The sequence below is a fragment of the Bombus bifarius genome, unplaced genomic scaffold (assembly GCF_011952205.1).
Source record: "Bombus bifarius isolate JDL3187 unplaced genomic scaffold, Bbif_JDL3187 scf7180000008037, whole genome shotgun sequence".
Lineage (NCBI taxonomy): Eukaryota > Metazoa > Arthropoda > Insecta > Hymenoptera > Apidae > Bombus > Bombus bifarius.
In genome coordinates this window covers 32599-54282 of record NW_022884407.1, presented here as the reverse complement: position 1 = coordinate 54282, position 21684 = coordinate 32599, and the positions used below count along the sequence as shown (strand labels likewise).

General features: G+C 35.0%; 1 protein-coding gene across 1 annotated transcript; it reads left to right on the top strand.

The window, feature by feature from the left end:
* Positions 1-13466: 13466 nt before the first annotated feature.
* On the top strand, positions 13467-19224 carry LOC117207542. Its single transcript, XM_033447852.1, has 2 exons — positions 13467-13736; positions 18944-19224. Exons 1-2 carry the CDS (start codon positions 13518-13520, stop codon positions 19121-19123), a joined length of 399 nt encoding a protein of 132 aa, XP_033303743.1. The 5' UTR covers positions 13467-13517; the 3' UTR covers positions 19124-19224.
* Positions 19225-21684: the final 2460 nt, after the last annotated feature.

Here is a 21684-nt window from a genome sequence, read left to right as displayed (position 1 = left end):
TCGCTTAAAGAAGAAGATTATGCAGAAATTATTTACATAGCAAACGACCATCGATTTCAATGACATTGAAATATGTTGTCAAGAGCAACATTCTGAACGATAGTTTCCATTTTAGTACCATGTTTAGTACCATATTTCTTCTTCCACAGTTTGTTTCCCTATCAATAAATTTTGAATTAGGATCGGAGACCTGTAATCAAATGCTAGTTATACGGAATTGTAGCTAATGGGTTTTGTCCTTCATTTTTATTTTTTGACTTGGAAACATATTCCTTCGTTTTTCTAGCAATTGTTCCCAAACATATAGTGCGTATAATACAAAGATGAACAACATCCCTATAATATATTACAACAGTTGGAATTAAGTATAATTTATTTACATAGTACTCTCTATATTAAAAATGTTTAAAGTTTGACAGAATAATATTCATATAAAAAGTTGATTAATTATCTAATACACAGAACTAGATACGAGAAAGATAATCTACAGGGTATAGAAAGTATTCGTGTACCAATGAATTTCAAACGTGACTGCGTGAAATTGTTGTTTACTAAATTTTTCTACATTTTTTAGGAACAATGAATATGTACATATTTTGAGAAACCTCTAGAATAGATACAATCCAGAAAATATTAGTTACTTGTACAACTTATGGAATGAGCAAGAAAAAGCAAAATATCAACAGAAATATACAAGCAATAAGTATTCCTACAGTTCTTATTTCAAACTGCTCACCGGAGAATGCATAAAGTAAACACATGACATTATTGCTTCGTAATCATGATTGATGTTGGGGACGTTATCGGCATCAGTAGCATTAACAATTTCGATGTATTCAGAATTATCGTTGGAAAATGGGACGTAAATGTGCAGAAACTACGATAGGTGAAAGACAAATTATTATCAATGTGCATAATAACGTACAGCGTAAAAGTTTAGCAGAAATTTCACGGATAGTAAGCAGACCTCGATCTACTATACAAAGCATAATTGATAGGTATGGACTAGGAAAAAAACTGGAAAATAACTGAGGAAGTGGAAAAACTAATCAGTATACTGGCCGAATTATTATTAGAATGATAAGATAAAATCGAAAAGTAAGTGCGATAGAAATAGTTAGGCACCTTAAAAATAATTTCGATATCGATATATTTGTTAGTACTGTCCGTAGTTTTGTACAAAATCGAGGATTTCACGATCGCGTGGCCCGCATAAAATATTTTGTAAGAGAAACAACGGAAAGAAATGATTACAATTCGCAAATAATAATATCCGTACGCCAATGAAGTACCGCAACGAAGTAATTTTCACGGACAAAAATAAATTTAATATTTTCGCGACCGATGGACGCTGTAATATTTGGGTGAAAAAAATGAAAAACTAAAACCAGAAACTTACGGTCTGTAGTGAAACATGGTGGAAGTTCCGTAATTGTTTTAGGTTGCATGAGTGCAACTGATGTTAATTCGTTACAATTTACGGTTTATGTTGACATTTTAAAATGCAATCTTTTTCTAGTGAGAAAAAAATGGATATGAAAGGTAATTTCGTTTTCATGTATGATAACCGGCATATTTAAAATCTCCAATTATAAACTCCATAAAAAATGGAAATTTCCTCACAAGAAAGCTAAAGGATGCTCTTTTGAAGAAGTGGAACGAGATCCAGCCACACATAACATCAAATTTTGCTAATTTAATATCTAAAATAATTGCAGTAATTATAAAGTCGGAAGGATATCCTAGGAAATATTAATTGTCTGTTTACACTGATTTTTCATTATTAAATTCACTTAAATCGCGTTTCTTTACGAATAGTTAAAAATTTAAGAATTGTACGAATAAATATTGCGTACATATTTTTGCCACTGTTTGTTTTTTCTCGTAAATTTCGCAAGTTATACAAGCAACTAATTCTTCTTTGTATTGTATCTATTCTACATATTTTCTACAATATTTACTCACTCGTAGTTTATAAAAAATTAGTTGATACACGACAATTTCACGAAGTATTGTTTCAAATTGATTGTTTCACGAATTTCTACGCTCACTGTAAATATCTCTGCCGGAATTGAATAGATATGAAAATGTCTGAGATACAGTTTTTTTTTAAACATTTTTGAGTACATTTTTGAACATGTCGAAAGCTCAACATTTTAAACAATTTTTTGCTATACATATAACCGGTGGCTAATCTTGATTTCCGAGAGATTCGCAAAAAGACACTACAGTGGCACTACTACAGTGCATTCTACATGTGTCACTATTGATTACTAAATCTAACTTTTACCTTCAAATGTATATATTTTGTAATAAATGTGTCTAGTAGAAATGCGCATTACACATACAAAATGAACCCAAGCAACACTTTAACACGTTGACTGCCACGATACTCGTATTCGGGTGTCAGCAAAGTTTCTGATCGGGCCACGTAACCCATATTCCAGTGTCGCTTATTTGACTACTTGCTAAGGATCATCGTAGGTATTTGAAAAGATATTCCATAATAATAAAACTGTTGAATTGTTATAAAATAAAAATACGAAAATGGTTTATTAAAAAAATTATTTAGAATGTAAAACTTTAAAGCATTCTATACATAGCTGAGGTTGGTCGGGACAATTTAGACAAGAAGTTGTTGTTTTCTTCAAATTCTTTTGTGCCTTTGTTTGGTCCATTCGACGTCTTTTATTTGCATAACATAGTTTGCATGCGCGTCTAACGCTTCTTCCGGAATCATTTTTCCAAACGGCGATATTATGCTGACTCCGTCGAAGACAAGGATTTTTTGTATTTTCAGACAACCCTAATAATTTTGCAACTAATAATTGTCTAAATATTCTAATGTTTATATTTTTCCTTGTTGCAATTTTGTAAACCGTCAAAGCGTTTACAACAGAAATTCCCAGAAAGAATTGAATGCCAAGTTTTCTGTACCATTTGATTCCTTTTCTAATTGTGGTGGAATAAGAAACCACTTGGTCGGAATAATCTATACCACACTTTCCTTCGTTATATTCGACAACAGCTAGTGGCTTTAATGTTGCGAACAAACGAAACGATCATTCTTGAAACCACCACTTGAGCGACTCGCATTACTAAAATATCGATGGGAGCACCTAGCAGAGAACGCTTGGTACTGCTGTACGCGTGGCCTGACGGAGATTTCTTTGAAAACACGCGTGGCAGTCAATGTGTTAACTTAGTATTTTCGGTTCTCGGAAAGTTCTTCTTCGACTATCGGAGTGATTCTGTTCTAGTGTCTTCCTTTAAAATAGTTAAAACATGGCAATGTAGCGATGGAGAGTTCATTTTGAAAGAGAAATTTACGATACTCATCGCCAATGCTTTCACCTTCTTTGTATAACTCGGAATTATCCAACAGTCATAATATTGGAAAGTTTCTTTTGAAAGTAAAGGTATGGTATCGAGGAAGCGAATAGATAAGCAACCAAATGTGTTTAAAAAAAGCGCAAACCTATTTTGTATAATCTTCAAACTCTACATAGTTAGAGATTGATTCATATTTCCTATTTACCAGATGATTCTTGGAAAGGGGCATTTTCTATTTACCAGATGAGTTTCGGAGATATATCGTTCCTTCAAGTCTTAAATAATAGCCAATAAAGCAATAAAAATATTAGAATATTGACTTTAGTTTTTATGATTGTAACTTGTTTTAAGAGCGGAAAAAAGAGCACAACTATCGCATTTATTATTTATTTTGAATTAACCGTTGTGACTATATTCGTAGAATAACATAAAATATTAATTTGACATTTTGTGATGAAAAGTGAATATTTACCGGAAAACTTAAAGTCAGGTTTTCAACAGTTCCTTCAAGATGTATACGTATACCCGTAAATCGGCGAATTCTTTGTATTCTTTGTTATTTTTTAAATCTTTCTTATTTGATTCCAACGCAAGTAATTTGGGCGTGTAACATGTACAGGGCGTTTTGTATCTGTCGTATTCATTGTGTATTTCGTTTGCAAGAAAACAGAGACTATATCGAACATTTACTGTAATATAAAACGATTGCTATTTTGGGTGGGATTTTTCTGTGAACAGTTTGGACACTCGCGTGTGTGATTCTTCTCTGTACACCCGCGGATGGGACTATGGTGAAATTTGTATAAACATTGTTTATGTGCACTATTATTTATTAATTATTTGTGGAGGCAAAGACATGGAGAAAACATTAATCCTCTCTATTCGCAAAATTCCATGAAGCGGTTTTTGATATGCTGTGATGGATTTTAACGAGTAGGCAGGTTTAACGTTTAATCTACGATTTTTCTTACGAAACGCCGCACACGATTACCGACCTTAATAGGAGCAGGATGGTTCCTATCCAGAACCTCCGACAGCATCCTTCCCCTTCTGTCGGTCTTGGTGCCACCTCATGCCTTAGATTTTCCATTAAAGTCACATAGAGTCTGTGAATTGTTATAAAATATTGGTTTGTTCCTGTATGTAATTATTATGGGTGTATGATCGGAGCTAAGCTCGAGGCTGGATGCTATATTTAGTTTATTTGCGTTTAGTCCCTTTGTAACTGCAAAATCAAGTAGGTCAGGTATTTTGCTCAGGTCTGTTGGCCAGTATGTCGGTCTTCCTGTGGATAATATATTGAGGTTATTGTTTCTAATGTATTTTTCCAAGGTTCTACCTCGAGGTGTAGTGATTCTTGATCCCCATAGTGTGTGCTTAGAATTGTAGTCTCCCGCTGCGATATACTTGTCACCTAAATGTTGGAAGTACTCTTCCCACATTTGCGATGTAATTTTGTGTCGCGGTGGTACATATACTGCTACAACTGTAAATGGTTGCTGCTAGTTTGTACTGTAACGGTGGTTGCTTGGATATATTCCTTACTAACTTGGTTGTGTAAATGATGTTTAATGCCGTTTCTTATTATTACTGCTGTCCCTCCGTATGCTTTTCCTGAGGGATGCTTGGTAACATATATGGTGTAGTACGGTATTTTTATATAAGTTTTTATGGTGAACTGTGTTCCTGAAACAAGTAGTATATCGATATTATTGTTATACAGGAATGTTTTAGTTTCTAGGGTCCTTTGTTGTAGGCCGTTAGAGTTCCAGGCTGCTATTTTAAGCGTGCTCATTTTTATTTTTTGCTTAGCATGTTTGTAAGTAGTTGTAGCATGACTGTGATTTGTTACGTTTGCTGTCTGAGGATTGCGTTTTGTTCGCTTATCATTTTTGTTAGCATTTCCGTGTTTTTGATGGATTGTTTTAGTAGTTTTTTTTATTTCTGTAGCGTCGTCGATGTTATTGTTCCGGTTTTGGTTATCTAAGGGTGTTGATTGTTTGGCTACTTGCGCGTAGCTTCGGCTACCAAAGGTGTTGGTATTATTGTGGTTGATGTTCATTACATGCTGTACATTTGTTGATGTCTCAGTTACTGCGCTGCCCTGTTGTGTGTGATAGTTATTGTATGTTCTGTTACGAAGCGGCGGAAACAGTTTACATTGAAATTGTTTTCTGACTAAACAATCTTTGTAGCTAGCTGGGTGGTTTCCACTGCAATTGTAGCATTTTACATCATTTATTTTTCCCGTGTGTGGGCAGTTCATTGTTATGTGCTTTCCTGCGCATTTGACATACGCCGAGTTTTTGTTGCAGTAATTTTTTGTATGTCCGTATTGTTGACACCGCATACATTGCGGTATGTCTTTTTTATGTCTGGGTGGCTCAACTGTAATTATTGTGTTTAGAACTTTTTTAATTTCGAAAATTTCCTTGTTATTATTTTTAGGTTCAAGTTCTATTAGAAATAGCGGTAATGGTTGTTCAGTATCATATCTGGTTATGTTATTTATTGTTCTTACCTGGTGTCCCATTTTGGCTAATTCCTCGCATATGTTACTTGTATTTGTCTTTGGGTGTAATCCTTTGATTACTGTTTTGTAACTTTTATCAGTTTTGAGCTGGTAAGTATGATACCCAGCGTTTTTCTCTTTTAGTGCTTTTGTCACTTTTCTAAAAATTTCTGGGATATTAGTTTGTACTTTTACCTGATCCAATTTTAGTTGTTTAATGCCGTAATTTTCTTTTCCTGCCGTGCTGTTTAACAGTTCAATGAGGGGGTCTATTATTTTAGCATCTATGTAGATTGGTGGTGGTTTGGCAACGTGTGTTATTGGTTTTTCAGCTGGGCCTGATTCCTTCTCTTCTGGAAGTGCGCTGAAGGAGTTTTGGAGAGGAATTTCTTGTAGCCATTGTTGCCTTTCTGTTTCTATAGCCCTCCTAACATTTGTATTTGATGTTATTTTTCGTTTTATGCTGAGAGTTACAGTCTTCCAGCTTTCATTCTGGTGTAGTAGATCGTTGTTGATATTATTCTTCTCGTCATTATTTTGTGTAATTTCCATTTCTATTTCATTTATAACTGAGCAATCCTGATCTTCGTTTGTTGATTTATTTGGGTTTGTTTTATCTACAGCTCTGTTTATAGAATATGTTTCACCTTTGTTTAATATTTTTATTGGTGGTACTTTTTGCATGTTTTCCATCATTTAGCGATTGGTTCTATTGTAAGTCATTTTGTTTTCCCACTTGTCGCACTTACGGAAGCACTGATTCACACGTCCGTATAGCTCGGCTGCTCGGGCAGAACTGAATTTTTTTTTTTTTTTTTTTTTTTAATGTTACATCGAATAATTTGAATTTTCTAAATTCCCAACAACTATTAATCTCTTAGGTACGATGCGCCACCATAGTGGCTTTCGTCAATGTCATCTTATATTACTGTTGAAGTAATTACTTCAATAAAAACTCTACATCTTTATTCATGTATATCCGTGGAGACCGCTATTACGCAGAAAATAGAATTTAGCGAAACAAAAATATTCTAAATAAGGAGAGGTCCATATTATTGTGCTCTTGAATATAAATTATGTTTTGGGTTACAAGATCTAGGAACAAAGGAACTAGTAAATAGAGTTCTATTTATGTTTCTTGTAGCCTTTAGCTAGAGCTATAAGGTTAATTTTTTTGGTAATGTCCTTTTGTTACAAATAATACATGAACGTGCTCCTTATCGATTCTATTGTATTGTAACAGTAGGAGAGTGGGGGTCTGGATCACTATGAAGTTATACGTTATACTTATATCTATACCTTTATTTATATAAATATATTTTTCTATTACAAGTTCACCTACTCGTTCTTCAATCAGTCAATCTCAACAATTACGACGCGCCACTATAGTTGCTCACTCTACCAGCTCATTCGCTCACCGTTTAAAATAAACAAATTTTTTCATTTGTCTTGCTTCACGCTTTTGTTGCCCTGACAACGTTTTATAACAGAATTAACAATATTCAAACAGAATATATAGTCTTTGTTTTTGATACGCCAGTATCAGGTATCGATTGTTGCTTTTCATTAAGATAAATATACCATTATTAGATGCTCATTTTAAGATGTCGATTTGTATTCTTATAATTTTTTAGAATCTTTAACTTCAAATATGTCGTTTCAAAATAGAAGACTAAGAGTAATTTGAAATCCACCCCAGTTTTTTCTCCAGGTTCCTTCCTTTATTATGGTGGATCAGTTCTTCAAATAGTTCATGGTTTGTTTTTCCTTGCAGGTTTGCTAGCGTCTTACAATTTTTTGATCTGTTTCTTCCCATTATGTTTCTTTTGACTTTTTCTTCTCTATGACTGTACCTTTTTTTGTCTCCCCATTTGTTAGTGATGCTCTATATGTCTACATTCATGATGTCTAAATGTCCCGAGTTCGGCGTAGGTTCTTTACCTATTCACATGTATTGTATTGTATCGTATCCCTGCTTTCTATCTCCTGCTAATTATTTCATACCTATTTTCAATTGTTATATCTCCGTTGTCTGTCTTTGCATGTGATATTCTGTCATCGACATATTTAAGTTTATCCAGTTACTTTATCATATTGATCCTTTTTAGGTTTGGCTAGCGTGCCTGCATTATCATATCATCTTTTTCTTCTGGGTTCGGTTCTCTATTAAAAGCTGGCATATTCTGTGTTACCTGGCTTTTGGCTGTATGATAGCCAGAACCTAGAAAAATTTCGAGAAAAAATATTGCAAATACTGTTTTAAATATTCGTTGTTCTACAATTTAAATAAAAACTATCTTAAATAGATAGTAAAATTCTGCCAAATAAAGGATTTTAATTTTGATAATGCTTTTATTCCACGAGGAGGGTAAATGCATTACGCATATCCAACAGCCTGTACTGTTGAGTTAAGTGAGATTGGGTTAGATGGTATGCGCCATACTCAATAAAAACCTTTCTTCCTTTCCTAGCCTTCACAAGGTACATGACGACCAACCCCGGAACCACCATGGGTATTACTTAAGGATTGGTCTCCTTATTTGTTCGTACTTTAGTAATCAACGCGTGAGAAAAACAGTATTTCTCCCTTTTTACTATCATCCTTTCTTAGAATGTTGTCAAATTTCCCTCTAATAGATCTACTCGTCGGCCATCTTACTTATCTATTTAAACCAGCCAATCGCCTCTACTCGTGTCATATATGTCCAGTCTTCATCTGTGAATTTTGATTATTTTAAGTCAGTATGTCTATTCTTCTTCGTTTTGTAATTACTTCCTGCTTTTTATTCTTAAAAATGCGTTCAAATTTTCCTCAAGTTGATCTTCCTGCTGGCTATCTACCTTTTCTACTTGATCGGCCAATCAGCGCACTTATTCCGCGAATCAATCAGTCACCTTCCATCAATTTCCGCAGGCCAATTAGCGCGCACCGTTATGGCGGCGGCATCTCTATCGCACCGTGCGCATGCTCGTGATCAATCTCTCCAAGATAGCCGCTTATTGCTCGTGTTAGCACGTATTCGTCATTACATCACATCAGATACATCCTGAACGTCGTCGTTTCTACACGTCCCTACATTATCAGTCATCACCTGTGAGTTTTTATTATTTTAATTATATTATTATTTTTATTATTTTAAGACGGTATGTTTACTCTTCCTCATTGTCTCATTATTTCCTGTTTTATTTTCTGGGTTTGTCTGGCTTTTGCAATTTTCTTATCAACAATATTTTGGGGTGTAAGAGTTTCTCCTACCCGATTTTTCGATGTCACTTTTCCGCACCTCACTTAGGACTGTTGAATGTCCTGGTCCTTTATTGCAATCTCATCACCCGTCACTAATATCTTTATTCATACGTTTACGTTATTTTAATAATCTAAAACATAAAATAAAATATTTTAACTTTGCATTAAATATTATTTCAAATATTTCTTGATGACAAAAATAGATTGGGGAAAGAAATGATATTAAAATGCAAGAAACCATAATATTGAAAATAAATTTAGTTTCCTCTTTTAGTGGCTATTTGCATGTAATAGAGTGAATCGTTCAAAGTTTTCGTCACTTAGGCTACTCCTTCGCTGGCACAGAATCAATCCAGCGAAGCTAAGCGATCTTTCAACTGCGATAGACGACGAAATTGTTTCGTATATTTGCACTTTGTGATATTTTGAATTCATGCGACGTTATAGTCCCAGTTTTTCAACGATTCTAATTGTACAGTGTTACTATCATTGTCAAAACTCACTCGGTTTTCCCATGAATGAAAAGAAATCGTCTAATTCAACTATATCTTACACTTTGCATTGCGAGAGTGAAGAGGATTGATTTCATACACCTTTTAAAGTTTTCAGCACTATTTCTTTGATATAATTACGTCTATCTTCCATCTTGGTTACAATCCACCGTAATTTCCATCTTGGATGACTAACAATCGCAATTGTGTAATCAGATGTTCTCTAAGTCTTCGGTTTCCAAAAACTCGTAAAAATGAGAAAAATAAAACGCGTAGATAAATTGTATGGTAGAAAATATATTTTAATACAGAAGTGTAAGTATAAGTAGGAATATAATTTGAGCCTGTCTACTGTTTATGGTGTGTCTTCGTCCCAGTCTATTGTCTATACGCTGTGGATAGCTTCAGTGCTTGAGAAAGCTAAAAAGACCAGATGTTACGTCGCGTAACCCTCTACCTAGCCCAGGCCACACACCGCGGGCAATATGGCAACCAGATGTCTTCGGATACTCGCAGCGTATCCTCCATAGTTTCAAGTACCTTCCATAAATCTCATAGATTTCCTAGAAAAGGTCCTTCAAACGAAACAAACATCTGTTTCCGAGGAATTTCTAGAGACTATTGTCTACCACGGCGAAAAAGGGAAGTTAGTTTTTCTCACGTACGCTGCAACTTTCCTCCCACTAACCACTTTCTCTCGAGCGCGGTTAAGACCCTTCGTCTAACCAATTAACGACGAAGCCTACTCCCTCACTCTCCTAACTCAAATCGTCACGAACAAATCCGATGGTCCCGTGCGCTCGACACACCCATCCTTAGCTTTCCTCCGACACAGCATCGTCTCCCAAGAAAGTACTGATTTTACATCCTTCGAACGGTCAACATCCTTCCACCGGGTATACACACCCGCAGATCAGTCACTCACTCATCTCGTACATACGCACCAGCGTAACTGCCTTCATTATAAGTTGTTGGAATAAACGGTGAAATATAACTTACTACTGTGTCATATTCATTTAACCACCTCTGTTATCTTAACCGAAACAGGGGAACGACTACTTCGCGGCGTCGATTCACCGAATCGTAGCGAGAATTTACGCCTCTCGCTGACGCGTTTTCCTCGCGACCGCGTCTCTCCGCGAACGGTCGTAACACCAGATGTAGAGTTTTCTTAGAAATGGTGACCACTTCAACATGTATAATTGTCTACGCCATCGATATTTTGAAAACTATGTTCTGTCTATCTAAAATCTATGGAAAAATATCACCCATATAAGTTTTGTCATCTTGCAATTTATCCAAAGCGTATGCGATTGATCCAAATATTTATTCTTATCTATATATCTTCGATAAGCACCAGTTTACTCACACCGACACTCGAAATGCATCCCCATACAATCACAGAACCTCCGCCTCCGTGTTTTAAGGTAGGTTTTAAATCTTTGGACTTCAAAACTTACTACTTACATTCACTATTCGCCATACTATACTCTTTTTCTATCTGAATCAAAAATGCATTATTTACTCTCGTCGGAGAATACGTCATTCCACCAATTTTGAAGTTTCTTCATGAATTCTTTAGCGAAAGTCAATCCTTTTTCCTCTGTTTATTTCGTTTATATACGGCTTTCTTCTTTCTATTCGACCATTAAATCTTGTACTGTTTCTACACTGACTTGTTTCCTAGTTTCACGGCCAACCTCTTCTTCAACTCTCCATATTATTATTCTTTCGTCCTTTTCATTAATAATTCGAGGTGGTTTTTTCTTAAATTTGATACAGTCTTCTTCTTTATATTTTTTAATAATATTCGTAACTGTGCTCTTTTCCATTATTAACAATTGTGCGATTTCACGATAATTTTTACCTTTTTCTTTATGATAAATAACAAGATGTCTTTTATCGAAACTACTATTCTGTCCTTTATGTGGCATGTTACAATTCAGACACTAATACTTCTCAATATAGCTTTGTACTGAGATAGAATTATATTGTAGCGGTTTGTATGTAAACAAATCTATTTTGGACTTGGAATGGTTTTTAAGAACTACTAAAATGCAGAACATACCATAGTGTACAAACATTAATGTGACGTGAAAATGTGACAACTTTTTGTTTAAAATGTGTTATACGATTAAATGTTATTGTTAGAATGGAATTGTTTATATATTTTCAATCTACAATAAATGGTTTATCTTTAGTAAAATAGACAATATAATATCTAAATTATTCTCTTACAAACAGCAATTACAAATAAATACGCAAATTAAAGAGTAACGATAGTTATCACTGATAAATAATCTGGCAGACATGAAATATTTACTTGAACAAATTCTCTGTGTTCATTGCTTCGGCTACTCTATTTTACAATTTGACTTTTCGAAATTTGAATAAACGTGGCGTACACGACACTCCAATGAATTATCGATGTATACGTACCAATTGAATATTTTACACTATGTATGTATAAAAAAAGACAGTATGAGAAGTTCATCGTCGGATGCGATAATGTTCAAGTAGTACACAAAAAAATTTATATTACATTGGGAGAAAATAGTCTAACAAGGTTATACTTTCCACATAATAGAAAATTTCAAAGATGACCGAAAAATATTCCGCCATTGAGAGGGAAATATCGGAGAAAGAAAGTTCAATTAAAATTAGCAATTCTGTTTTTCAGAGATTAACGTCAGGTAGATGGTTGATATTATACGTATAAATAATTCATTTAATTTTTAAGAATTTCATTTCATACTTCAGTTTGTGTGTATGTGGAAGAGAGATGTACGCGCGTGTGAACTCTTTTTATATGTCATAATAACATCATATTATTATCATATTATTTTTAGAGTAAGGTTACTTTTTATTCTTTTCTAGTATAATTGTTCTATTATAATTGTTTTCTAGTAAAATTGTTGTTATTAGAGATCAAATGTGTACATTTATAGCAAGCTGTTTGCTATATACACATTTAAGGAAACAAACTATTTGTTAGTTTAATTATACATTATAATATGTTAGATATAGTATAATTATATTAGTATTATTTAAAAATGTATAGTGCAAACTATAAATTATAATATAGTTAATATATCAATATATTATTTTTCTTTGTTTTCTTCTATTCGCGTACGAATAAAGAAATAAATCACATCACGTGTGTATTACATTTTATTTTTTTATACAATATTTGTATATGTTATGTATAAACAATTCAAGTATATTGTATGCGTAATTTGAAATATATGAAAGGAAAACGATTATAATCATAAAATAGCTAGAATGAAATTTTGAAGAAATTGCTCTAACTAATTAATTACAGTATTGTTTTATCAATCGAACGTCATCTTATATCATTCAATTGATCGGTCGTCACTCTCACCACTTCCCCAAAGATTAGTACGACACACTGGGAAGCTTGGCTCAGTAGTATGAATATCCTAATCTGAACTTGAATTTCAATGAGTGACAGTAATAATATGATGAAACTTTTTATTTTTAACCTTTTTTCAATTAAACTTTTACTAACGAATTTATGGAATTTTTTGGGTTAAAATTAGAATATGTGGTTTAATTAGAATATATTTTAGATCACATTCAAATACACATTTAATAGGCGAAAGAAAATAGGCGGATGTAATTAAATCAGCGAATATGTCGCAGATTGTATCGTGGTTTGGTCTTGTTTTAATCATAAAAATCTCATTACATTGGTAAAAGTCTCACTAAAAAAGAAAAAGAAAATTAAAAATATAAAGGCTTCATTGTTATTTTGGCATTGTGTTACCGAGATATATTTTGGATTAAGCCGACTTTCTAATTTTTGTTTCTTCACTCGCGGTTTCTTTCCCTACGTTCAGCGAGATGGTGAACCGTAATACGATAATTCGTCACTGAGAGGGATCAATTAATGAGACAGTAGTGTATTTAACAAATGAATATGTTCAATAAAACAAATAAATTTCAAGGTATTGTCAATGAAGAAATCTGTACAACTGATGAAAAATGCTGGCTCGATAAATTAGTTGCTGTTGATAAGGATCATACCAGAGAAGCTGGTTTACATATAAATGAAATTGAAAGACTTTTAAACGACATTGATACATATACACGCACAAAACCTCGACGCGGTTGTCCCGTTGATTCTGTTAAAGTAAGTCTTTCATACAGCTGAAACAAAGGTTTTAAAACTTATAAAAAAATGCAGTAATCCATTAAATAATATTATTAAGCATTAATAATAAAATAATAATGTATAACTCCGATGTAAAAAAATGGATTACTTTTTACTTCTACAAAATTTTCTTACATACAATAAATAGGGCTATTCTGAGTAACCTTCTTTACGTATAATTCGAATCAATTATACTAAGAAAAGGTTTACTTTCTACGTAGCACAATGTAAAAGATACTTTACGTTTAGTAAAAAAAATATTGATTCTTCAAGCATGTTTTAAAAAATGGCTGTCTCTTCGTTGGGAAAATCACTAAATAATTACTCACAAAGCGGTCCATCTCACCGATTTCAACGAAGTATGTTGTCAAGGTCAAAATTCTGAACAACTTTCAATAGCGTTATCGTCGTTCGGATTTAGCTTCCGAGACATACATTTTTGTCGCGCCTAATGAAATAGGCTGCGAATTCGATGCATGAAGGATCGTGATTCGTTAGGTTGGGAAGTTATAGCAGTGTTCTTGTCTTTTCCTTTCTTCCCTTTCCTTCAAACATATTGATTCACCCTTACAATTTATCTATTAACTTCATAATTTACAACGCCATTATTAATAAATTGGTGTATGCATAATGACAAACAAATTTTCCACACGAACCTATATTTCTCGCATTAACAGTAAAATTTCCTCTATGATAATTATTCAATTTTATTTATATTTGTTAAACGGTTATAATAATGTAACAGTTCTATTTAACAATCGATAACAATCGATCATATATGTAACTGTGTATATCAGAAGGTAAAATTTTCATAGCTGAAAAGTTTATAATTTTCTCGTTACGTGACTCTCGCGTATCGCAGAATGTAGATGCTGATACGAGTTTGGATTAAACATTCCTCATTCGAAATCAAATGTTTCATTCACGCAGGGAAAAGGCATATCTGATATTGTCGTTAATGTTCATACTTGACATGTACATCAATATGACAACATCATGCGTTACCATGGTATTTTCTAAAAGAACTTTTTATTTTAATGAATTTCCTTATGTACAATTTCAAGTCAATTACATACATACAAATTTCTACAAATTATATTATGTAACATAAATTCTGTTATAATTTGTGGAGAATTGGTCGAGGATATATAATGCGTAACGAGTGTACTGTCGCAACCCGTCAAATATATTTCGAATAAGTTAAATAATTAAATAAATAAAGTACAAACTGTCGTAAGACGCTCGTTTACTGTATTCGTAACGATAGTATATGTTCGCTCGCGGAAAACCCGAATCGTAGGTAATGATGGACTAATGTGTGTCACTCGGTATATGCGTCTGTATATTTATACTGGTCGGGGGGAATCGGAAAGTTTGAACTTGTCTAAGATCGACGATTGCCCATAACGGTGACTTTGTTTTTGTCTATCGATATGATTCAAGCGTCAAGGTTGTATCCGTGTTCCGAAGCACAACAATAACATGAGACGCTCTCGATCCGCCTCGTCCTATGACTCATTTACCGCTACAAATTTATTATTTTATTGTAATATAAAATTTATGTTATATAATTTTTTATAAAAAGCACAAAAGACTGGCTGACGTGCAGTGATGACGATAGAACGCGAAACATCGCTATTACGAAATTCAGTCTAGTATTAAATGCGATTCCAAATTCTCTCCGTGAGAATCCGATGAGGAATATTCCAGAATGCTTTAGTATTATCGAATTATACAAAAGGCCTTGTAGTAGTAGAGGAGAGGAGAGTAGTTCAATCTGTTTTCCAGCGAAAAATGTTCCTTTCAAACAACTGATCCGCGCCGTTAATACGGTGAATTATCTAATAAACATCATGGACTGTTTTCGATTATGGAGTTCCCAATACACCGAAGATGTAGTCCAAAAGCATTTAGATCAATGGCAGAATAACAGAAAAATTGTTCAGAACGTAACACTCTTTTCAACTCGATACTAGACTTACAACAGCGGAAATCATAACACAGTAGAGCCTCGATTATCGCAATTAATTCTGTTTAGAAAGTTCGATAGTAAGAAAAGGTGTTGTTGCGCCAGGGCGACTTGCACGACAATATAATAATATCGGTACAGTAATAAGCTCAGAAACACAGTTTCCACGCTTATGTACAACGCAAGCTTAGGCGACGGATGGACGTGTAGGGTGGCAAAGAAATACTCAGCGTTTTATTTAACAATGCGTTTGTTAATTCTGACTATTTATTCACAACTCTTGTTGACAACTGTCGCAATCGCCACTATTCACTTACGACTCTCGTGTCACGTCGGAGACACAACAAATCACGAGATCGATAGATCGCCGGTGATCTTTTCACGTAAAAATAATGGGAAAATAATAATAAAAAATGTTGGGTTCTTGAACCAGAGTTCGAGATACCTTTATTCTATAATAGGATTACAAATGTGCGATTAGACTGTTACCGAAAGATTGAAGCTTCGATCAAGATCCAGACCTTCTAGATGTTCGTTTATCTTATGCCTACGTGTCGAATTTATATTGCTTTATCTTGGGAGTCGGTGTCGTGTGCAAAGCGGTTCAGGTTTCCTGAGTCGGTTGGAGATATTTGTCGACGTTACAATCTCCTCGCGTCGCAGTTCGAACGTTTCACGAATAAGATGAAGAAATTGAACTTTGTATATGATAATAGGATTTTCAATAGGCAAGTCCAACCGAGTGACGGTTCAAAGTGTTACAAAAGACTGGGTCAAAATGTTTTAACAGGTTGATTCGAACGTTTAATTTGGACGGCTTTTATATTGTGGTTTTAGTCCTTCTGGAGAGGTTGTCGTCTGGCGTATCTCAGAGGCGCCTATTTCGTTACTATTTGGTTATTGTTTCGATGTCTGTAGCTTATCCTATTACTGTTTCTGAGCTGGTGGTCTTCTTGAGCGTGTGACACTCGCTTACGACTCATCTCTCAATCCGCTTTCTTTCCTTTTGTCATCTCTCGATATCCCCACTACGCATGTGTTCGTTAGACGTCTGCGAACGTGGTTACGTATGCCTTCTTCCGAGTATTTGGCGGAAGGACCGGTAGGGATATCGATGTCCCATTGGGCCTGTCGGCACTTACGCCGCCCATACGTGTTCCATAGAATTTAAGTCAGGTGATTGTGAAGAAGTTACTAACTCTCTATCGCTACATTGCCACATTTTAGATATTTCGAAGCAAGAGGCTAGAGCAGTTGAAAGAACAGAATTATTCCGACAGTCGACGAGAAACTTTCAGAGAGCTGAAAAAATTAAAGTAAAGTGTTACTTGGACGTATTGTTACTTGGGTGTGCAGTGCGCGTTGTATGCAGTGTAGTAATATTTATATCGCAGCCATTGTGTACAAAATGTATACATTTTTGCTACGATGCGACGGCGGCAATAGCACAAAAGCGCTATTACGTTCATACGGCGAAAGATATCACAATAGGACTATGATATTTAAAGTAAAGTAAAGATATTTTGCAAAATAGATAAAAGATTGCGGGATACTGATACGTTAAAACCTGCTGAATCTAGCGAACGACCCACATCTGGGAGATAGAATACTGCACCGTATTCGCCCGAGACAATCGCGATGCGTGCGTGATCGCTCTGTGGACACTCGTGAACGGAACAATAGCAGTTTACGTCTCTGAACACCATGGTATTTTTTGTACGACCTGTAAAAAATAAGTTGCTGCCCATGTGTCATTCGGATTGAGGATCACTGTGCACCCTGTTGCTTATGCTGACCTCCTTTCGTTCGTGTAAGGGTATTTTTTCCGATTTTCCATTGTCAAAAACTAAGAAATACAATTTTTTTATTCTTAATTTTCGTCTTACTTCGGGTACAAGAATCATCCCTTAAATTTCCTGGCATCTGTAGCGGAACACTCTGTACAAAGTGTTATTATATTTCTCAGTATAAGATAATTTCTAACAGCTTCATTAATAGCACGCTATGTAAACTCTGTCTGACTGCAAGAAGTAAATATACATAATACAAATAAAATCAGTTATACATATATATACAGGATTTCTGTTTCATCTCAGTAAAGTGAAATATCTTTTAAGAAAATGATGATACGAAAAAAGTGCTGTAACAAAAGTTGTTTGGTATAGAGGAGGATGTTATGTTGTGAAGATATTTTTTTCATGTCTAATATGGTGGCAGAGATTTCAAAGTCAATTTAATTTTTTTAACGGAATATTGTATTTTTGTATAGATAACACTATAGTGCATATCGATACGAGATCAACGAGCTGGTAATGAAGTCGTTTGCTTTCACGGAAGGTCCTAAAATTGCGAAAAAGCTGAGATTTGAATTACCCGTTCCTCACTGTCGTATTAGCCCGCTAAGGCTATTTTGTAGTGTAATGTGACTGGGCTCAAACACACACATCTACTGAGGAAATCCTGTTTTCCTCAAGAAGTAGTATCTATAAATGGAAGTTTTCAATAATTCAAAATTGAACACATTGGTAGATATAAACGTATAGTACATTATCTATGTCATTTAGCTATTTGCTAACTTTGTCCGATAATAACTTCTCCTGAGTAGGAGAATTTCTTTAATAGCTGCGTCTGTTTCGATTCGGCTGCATACAAGCTTAAATAGACTTAGAGCACCGGTGCGGTAGTGAGGAACAGGTGACTCGAATCCTAGTTTTTCTCAATTTTACGATCTTCCATGAAAGGAAACGATTTTGCTAATAGCTTGTTGATATTCCCTTATAAGTAACACTTGATATTATAATTTAAATGAAATTGTATGACAGGCCCAGGATAAAAAGGGACAATGTCATGTTGTAGCACTTTTCAGACAACGAAAATTTATTTTTCAATATGTAATGTCACAATTTTATATTTTCTCATAAATATTCTATCAAAATAAGACATTTCGTTCTTCATTTCATTCTGCATCGTTTTCCAGTTTTACTTGTAATTTTAGGTAATATATAATACAGGAAACAGTAATAAATGAAAAATACGTTGTACACGATAATTTAATTCGAATTAACGCGACATAGCTAGTGATAAAGAGCACACACAGAAATATATGAAAAGATGTTAAATTCAAAATTTGTTGAAATTGACATACCTTGTTTTTCTCGTCGACCTTTTATATAATAAGAAATATCATATATTCATGTATATTATATACTAATTAAAGGTGTCAGATTGTTTAAAAGCAAATAAGGGAAATACGTTAACTTGTGAAATAGAAGTAGAAAGCTTTAAAAAGTGCATCGATAAATCATTGCATGCTGCTGTTGATAGAAATATGAAAGGTGTACGTAGAAGCAAGAAAGGAAGTTACTTAGAAGCATTTGAAAGGAAATATCAGTTTTGATTCTTTAAAATAAATATAAAATCTTGAATATCACACATCGTACGTACAATATTATTAAGTTTACCAAGAAATTTTTTATGAAATTGAAGTATATTATAAAACAAATAACAATAGGTAAATATTTGCTAACAGCACATATGTATATTATAAGCAAATTATTTATGTATTTCAGATCGACACCGAAGTTAAATAAGATGGTTTCTATTTTCTGTTGAAAGAAATTTTTTGTTGATAAGAGATTAATATATATGACAAACAAATTCAATTCTAGGACCGAAAAGCGCGTGCATAGAACTTTGAAGTTTAATATGTACCAAATACATAAGTGGTAAAAGAAGTTATTCAGCTTTACTTAGTTTTTCTTTCTTTCTTTTATCTGTTGGTAGACACAAGATTTGGTAAATAAACTTTTTTTTTGAAATAATAATTATGTATATAAATGGTATTTCAAATACATATTTCAATATTAACTCATACAAATTATTATGAAATGAGTGTTTCATTGAAATATAAGATAAAAGTATTTCAAATAATAATATTTCCATCAATTTCTATTTCAAATAATACTGTATCAAATAGTAATACTGCTATTTTTACTTAAGTAATACTGTTTCGACCGTTCGCGGAGAGACGCGATTGCGAGAAAGCACGTCAACGAGAGTCGTAAATTCCCGTTAGGATTAAATAATCGACGCCACGAACTGATCGATCCCCTTATTTCTGTTAGGTTAATATGGGGTGCTTCAATTGAGTTTACACTGATTTGACAGGTATAAATTAATGTTTATACCAACAACTTCTTGACTAGAGAGATATAAATTGATAAGATATAATTAAATTTCAATTGATAGACAAAGTGTGGAGTACGCGACGTAAGCTTAGATGAGAACGGTTCGAGATATGTATTAAAACTGACTTTCTGTGAAGATGATGCTGCGGACTAAACTTGGGTGGGTCTAAGGACACGAAAAGAGCTGATTTGTTAAGGACAAGTTTTCGTTGCTAGAGCGAGGGAATAGATTTTGCTGTTAATTGGTCATTTGACAAGTTGGTGGGTGAGGAAGAGTACTAAGGCGCCCGAGAGAAAGTTGGTAGTGGGAAGCATCATACGCGAGAAAAGTCAACTTTCCTGTAAAGTAAAAGGATATTTGTTTATCAAAGGATATTGTTGTTTAGAAAATTCCTGAGATTTAGGGAGGGTACGCAGTAAGGATGTATAGACATCTGGCTGCCGTCTTGCCTGCTGTGTGTGGCCTGGTCAATGCAGAGAATCACTAGACGTAACATCCTCCCCCGAGGAGAGGGTACCGATCAAAGTTAGCGAGGTGTGGTGTTGTTTGAATTCTCATCCTATTTCGTCCCGGTCGTTTGTTATTCGGATTTCTCGAGATCGGGTTGATTCGGCAGTGGAACAAGCCTTTTGACGCTCCGATCCAAAATGCTCTTTGCCGTCTAAACTATAGCTGTCCGGATGATACCATCGGCACCTGGCTGGATCTTGATAACTCGACCCAGAGGCCACTGCATTGAGAGCACGTTGTCCTCTCTGTTGCCATCGAGAAAGACGGTTGGATGGAGTGTTCTTGAAATCTCGCTCAGACAAACTCATTAGTGAATCATTAGGAAATTCATTGTTTGCGCCGATAAGGTTTGTGCCGTTATCGGAGTGGATGGTCGAGCAAAACCTTCGCCGAGCGATGAAGGTTTCGCTCGTGAGATCTCCAACGAGCTCAATGTGCTCCGCCTTAACTGCTAGGCATACGAAGATGGCCACGTATACCTTGATCTGACGGCGGTTACGATTTCGTTTCTCCTTGATGTGGAATGGCCCACAATAATCGACGCCGAGGTTTGTGGATGGGCGAGATTCCGTTACTCCGGCAAATCCCCCATTATGTAATCCACCCGTGGTGGTTGAGCGTGACAGCAACGGACGCAGTCTCTTATGGTACACCAGACTTGACTTCGGCCGCCGACGGGCCAGTATTGTTGTCCTACTACATATAACGTGGCCTGCGTGTCGGAGTGCACGTGGGCCTTGTGTTCGTGTTCGATAATGCGTTTTGTGACTGATGATTTAGGTAATATTATAGGATGTTTTTGGGTAAAGATCACTGACTAAGTCGGCCACCAAATCGCAATATTCCTTCCTTGTCTATGAAGGGGTTGAATCGCGTGAGTTTCCCTTTTACTGCCGTGTTTCGATCCTTTCGGAGTGTACGCATTTTTCCGGAAGAATGGATGTTCTGTAATAATTTTATTAGCTTATCGTGTGTTAGGTTCAATTCGGTTACAGTTAAGGGCGTCGCTCGGTTCTGTTTTTGTTTCCAACGGAGGCAACGAGCGATGATTCGTATCAACTTGGGCCACGGTGAGTATCTTTGTAACAAGCTATAATGGGCGGGAGTTGCGGACGGACAAATGACCCTCTTCTGTTCCGGTAATTCGATTTGTGGTGTTGATGTGTATATCTAGCAGCAGTCTTCAGACCAGTGGAGCTACTCAGGACCGTGCTTCCAAATGGTCGGGCGTAGAAACTCTTCGGGCATTCTTAGATCCGC

Bases quoted from the DNA above. Each gene is read 5' to 3' on its own strand.
- LOC117207542 (XM_033447852.1), top strand. From the start codon at position 13,518: ATGAATATGTTCAATAAAACAAATAAATTTCAAGGTATTGTCAATGAA. The intron at 13,737-18,943 runs GTAAGTCTTTCA...TACTAATTAAAG, and splicing joins GTCCCGTTGATTCTGTTAAA to GTGTCAGATTGTTTAAAAGC.